Below are 4,368 nucleotides of genomic sequence, written 5' to 3'. Positions count from 1 at the left end.
GGACGTACTGTGACCGTCTTTTTCGTTTAGAGTCCGTGCGTGGCAAATGCTTTGTGGCATTTTTTTCCCCACATTCTTGGGAAAGGGATTTTTTTTTTTCTCATGAATCTATTAAACAGGCATTTGATTTTTGAATGCTTGTATACCACAAATGCCGTACCTCAATTCCATTACCTAATAAGGACGTACTTTTTACTGTGCTAAATTTAGCGGAGATGACAGAATGACTATTTCCAGCTTGGTGGAGATATCAGATTTACCATACATTTGGAAGAGAATGAGAAATTAACATTGGGGTGCGTGCGAGATTTTCCAGGTTTGATCCCGCGGCTTTTAGTAAGACGCGGGGGATGCTTTTTTGAACAACGGGAAAACTCAAAGTCGCTGCTGGAAGGGGGAGGGATGAAAACGGGATTGAAGGGGAAACTATAGCGAACGAACTCAGGAGGTGGGGGAAAACGGATGAACTAAGAGAATGAGAAATTAACATTGGGGTGCGTGCGAGATTTTCCAGGTTTGATCCCGCGGCTTTTAGTAAGACGCGGGGGATGCTTTTTCAAACGGGAAAACTCAAAGTCACTGCGAGAAGGGGAAGGGATGAAAACGGGATTGAAGGGGAAACTATAGCGAACAAACTCAGGAGGTGGGGGAAAAAGGACGAACTTTTACCCTGTGGGAATAACGTCGCGCAGGAAAGGGTGGGGGTGGTTTCGGGAAAAATCCTGCCCGCGGAAAAGCTCCACGAACCTCTACTGTCCTAACAGATGCTGACGCTGCGTGCTTTCCAAACAGGGGAGATTTGGGCGTGACAATCCCTCCACAGGGAAACTTCAAGGAAAGAGGGATGAAACGTATAATAAAGGAAGAGGGATGTTTTGCTGCTGATTTCCCCCCTCCCGCCGTGAATTCCCTGCGTATCGTTCCTAATCTAGGATCCAGGATGGGAGGCTCTACTGTCCTAACAGATGCTGACGCTGCGTGCTTTCCAAACAGGGGAGATTTGGGCGTGACAATCCCTCCACAGGGAAACTTCAAGAAAAGAGGGATGAAACGTATAATAAAGGAAGAGGGATGTTTTGCTGCTGATTTCCTCCCTCCCGCCGTAAATTCCCTGCGTATCGTTCCTAATCTAGGATCCAGGATGGGAGAGTAGTTTTTAAAAAAAATCTTAAAACCTCTCCGAACACTCTAAGCCTAACCACCCCTAAAAGGTAATCCGGTTTTAAAATTCGACCCTTAGTTGAGTTCGAACTCTGGAATCTCATGAACGGTAAAAAATGGACAAAAGTCCGAGACTTGACTCCCATTAAACTAGAGGTTCTCTGTACTAAAATTCAGTAGAACAGTTGCCAAGTCAACTGTGGAAAAAAGACCTTAAAGCCCGATTTATGTGTGAACCATCTTTGCCAAATTTCAACCAACCCTTCCCTTCGCAAGTTATGGAAAACAATTAAGAAAAAAGAAGTTTCTACAGGATACCCAATGACTGATTGGGTTCAAAATCGACACATTTAGCATTAACTGTAGGAGAAATCGATTTGGAAACCCCGAAACTATATTGATTTCTGTTCGGTTTCCACAGCAACGGACTCAAGGACCCCTGGTCCGCGGGGGGCGTTCATCGGAACCTCTCCGACTCCATAGTCGCCATTTTGATTCCCGACTCCGCCCATCATCTTGATCTCCGGGGCTCGAACCCGTTAGACCCCCCCAGCGTGGTGACAGCCCGACACACCTACGAGGAATACTTCAGGACGTGGATTGCCCAGTATCGCAAGGATTTGGAAAGAGAGGCGACGTTTGTGTAGAAGATTTACTGTCTCGGTGGCGTAGTGGTCTGGCGCTCGCTGAGACCAGTCACTCACTATCAGGTAGACCTGACAGGCGGATCCGATCAGGTGTACCTGTCAGGTCTATTACTTGATAGTGAGTGGCTCGTCTTAGTAAGCAGGAGGGTGTTCAATCCCAGCCGAAGCTTGGAATTTGATTATCATTTATTTGAGAATTTGACCACCTAATAATAGTGCTATACATAAATGTAAACCTATACGTAATGTAAAACAATCTATACATATTATGTAAAACAGCGGATAAAGACAAAATAACCATGGTGATCGCCCACCTCCGAAGCGGATAGGCTGCAAAAGAAGACATAATTATGTAAACAGTTCTAAATTTAAGTATGTAATAGTTGTATTTGTTTTACGATTGACCGCCGTCAGCGTACCTCACCGTGCATTTGCCATTCTTCTGGTAGAATTGCATCTGGAATTTAGTCCGCTTACTTGCCGTCTTGGCGTTGTACACCTTCTTCCTGAACCAGCAAACCAGTGGTTGGCCATTCGGCCCGGCCAACTCCGGTTCCGGGTCACAGCTGGCGCGGAACGCCTCGTTATTGTCATGCTGCGCGAGGAATGCGAGGATGAACGGATGTAGTTCCGTGATGCACGGAAGCTCGTTCGTCCCATTCGGATGGGAGGAGGGGAAAAGTCAGCACGGCAGCATTTTGTGCAGCATCAGGAGGAAGATTTTCCCCGAGTTTGAAATATAGGGAAGGAAATTTGTCCCTCTTATACTCGTCTTTCGTGTGTCATTGCTGAATTACTCCCATTTCATGTATTGTCATGCTTATTCCTGTAGGACTGTATAGGAAATGATGAATGATGGAGTTTTTTTTTAGAACGATATTTAGCTAAATTCTGGAAGGAAATTTGTCCCTCTTATACTCGTCTTTCGTGTGTCATTGCTGAATTACTCCCATTTCATGTATTGTCATGCTTGTTCCTGTATAGGACTGTAGGAAATGATGAATGGATGAAGTTCTTTTTAGAACGATTTTTAGCTAAATTCCCTTTAGGGATGAGCAATGATTATTGTCATTATTATTGTTAGGATTTCTTCTGCTTCTTCTTCACCCTTAAAATGCTGGAAAAGGAAGGAAATTTGTCCCTCTTATACTCGTCTTTCGTGTGTCATTGCTGAATTACTCCCATTTCATGTATTGTCATGCTTGTTCCTGTAGGACTGTAGGAAATGATGAATGATGAAGTTTTTCTTTTAGAACGATTTTTAGCTAAATTCCCTTTAGGGATGAGCTATGATTATTGTCATTATTATTGTTAGAATTTCTTCTGCTTCTTCTTCACTCTTAAAATGCTGGAAAGTCATTCTGCGCGAGGATGAACGGATGTAGTTCCGTGATGCACGGAAGCTCGTTCGTCCCATTCACTGGCTTACAGAGGTCCCTGTTGTTGAATCGGGACAGGTCAACTTTGGGCACGCCTTCTGTCTCTTGGTTGGGGTCGTATTCGGTCCAATTGATCTTGTTGGCGTGGAGAGAGGCGAGCAAACACAAAAGCAGGTGGACGGAGTATCCCATTTTTTTGGAGAGGTCAAAAAGGACACACTGCAGGTGTAATGGGATTTAAATTAGGTTTTGCTTCTGTATAATTTGACACTTATAATGTTATTGTCTATATACAATCTACAATACGTTCTAACAGGTTAGATATACAGTTGTGTACGATGTAAGGCACGAGTATTAGGTTTAGGTATGAGCTCTGGACAGCTCAAATATTTATGATTATATATCGGCAAATATTATGATGTATATCTTCAAATGTATATTGGTTTCAATTCAAGAAATTCCACGAAAGGAGAACTGTTGGAAAACTCCAAATTTACAAGACTACAGGAACTTGCTTGTATTACGTATATGTGCGAAGCTTAGAAGAATGTGTTTAGAATAGGAAACATTATTTTCGAACAATATACTTGAATTTTCCAATAATAAAATTCAGAAATTATCCATTTTTTCTGTATATTTAACCTCATTAATGATATAGGTAATTACTTGATGTGTACACAGCTGTCACTTTGTCAATCATGAAAACATAGGTAAACCTATTAAGAATATTAAGGCAACACATTTTGGGGGCCCTTAGGGACCTTCCAATTGAAATAATGGTATCCTCTTCATTACTTCAATGTCTTGTTAAGTCAGTCCAGGTAAGTATACCTACCCCTTTGGTCTGGTGGGTATCATACTAGACCTCCAGCAGGTTCCGAGTTTGATTCCCGCCGGGGTCGAAGTTTTTTCGGCTTTGTACTTCGAGTTCGGGGTGAACTCAGCCTTGTAAGGACAATTTATTGAGTAGCTAAGGACGCACTTACCTAGGAAAACTGAGATATCATCATATCAACGATAGTTGTGAAAAAGCCCTGCTTTTTACGACAAATAATTTGAAATTTGATTTGAAGTCAATCCAGGTACCTGGGCGAATTTCTTCTACGTATAGCTAGCTCTAGGTACATTCGTAATTGAAGGATAAGCCCTAGGTCGCGGGTTCGATTCCCACCCGGGGGCGA

General features: G+C 42.9%; 1 protein-coding gene across 1 annotated transcript; it reads right to left on the bottom strand.

Moving 5' to 3' along the window:
• Positions 1-1,561: 1,561 nt before the first annotated feature.
• On the bottom strand, positions 1,562-3,732 carry LOC113470470. Its single transcript, XM_026828937.1, has 2 exons — positions 3,190-3,732; positions 1,562-2,432 (listed from the first exon to the last, which is right to left on the bottom strand). The coding sequence occupies exons 1-2, from the start codon at positions 3,377-3,379 to the stop codon at positions 2,203-2,205; spliced, it is 420 nt and encodes a 139-aa protein (XP_026684738.1). The 5' UTR covers positions 3,380-3,732; the 3' UTR covers positions 1,562-2,202.
• Between the last annotated feature and the right edge of the window lie 636 nt (positions 3,733-4,368).

The sequence above is a fragment of the Diaphorina citri genome, unplaced genomic scaffold, assembly GCF_000475195.1.
Source record: "Diaphorina citri unplaced genomic scaffold, Diaci psyllid genome assembly version 1.1 scaffold1610, whole genome shotgun sequence".
Classification (NCBI taxonomy): Eukaryota; Metazoa; Arthropoda; class Insecta; order Hemiptera; family Psyllidae; genus Diaphorina; species Diaphorina citri.
This window is presented reverse-complemented; position numbering and strand designations above follow the sequence as displayed.

Bases quoted from the DNA above. Each gene is read 5' to 3' on its own strand.
- LOC113470470 (XM_026828937.1), bottom strand. From the start codon at position 3,379: ATGGGATACTCCGTCCACCTGCTTTTGTGTTTGCTCGCCTCTCTCCAC. The intron at 2,433-3,189 runs ATCCGTTCATCC...TCACGGAACTAC, and splicing joins TCCGTGCATCACGGAACTAC to ATCCGTTCATCCTCGCATTC.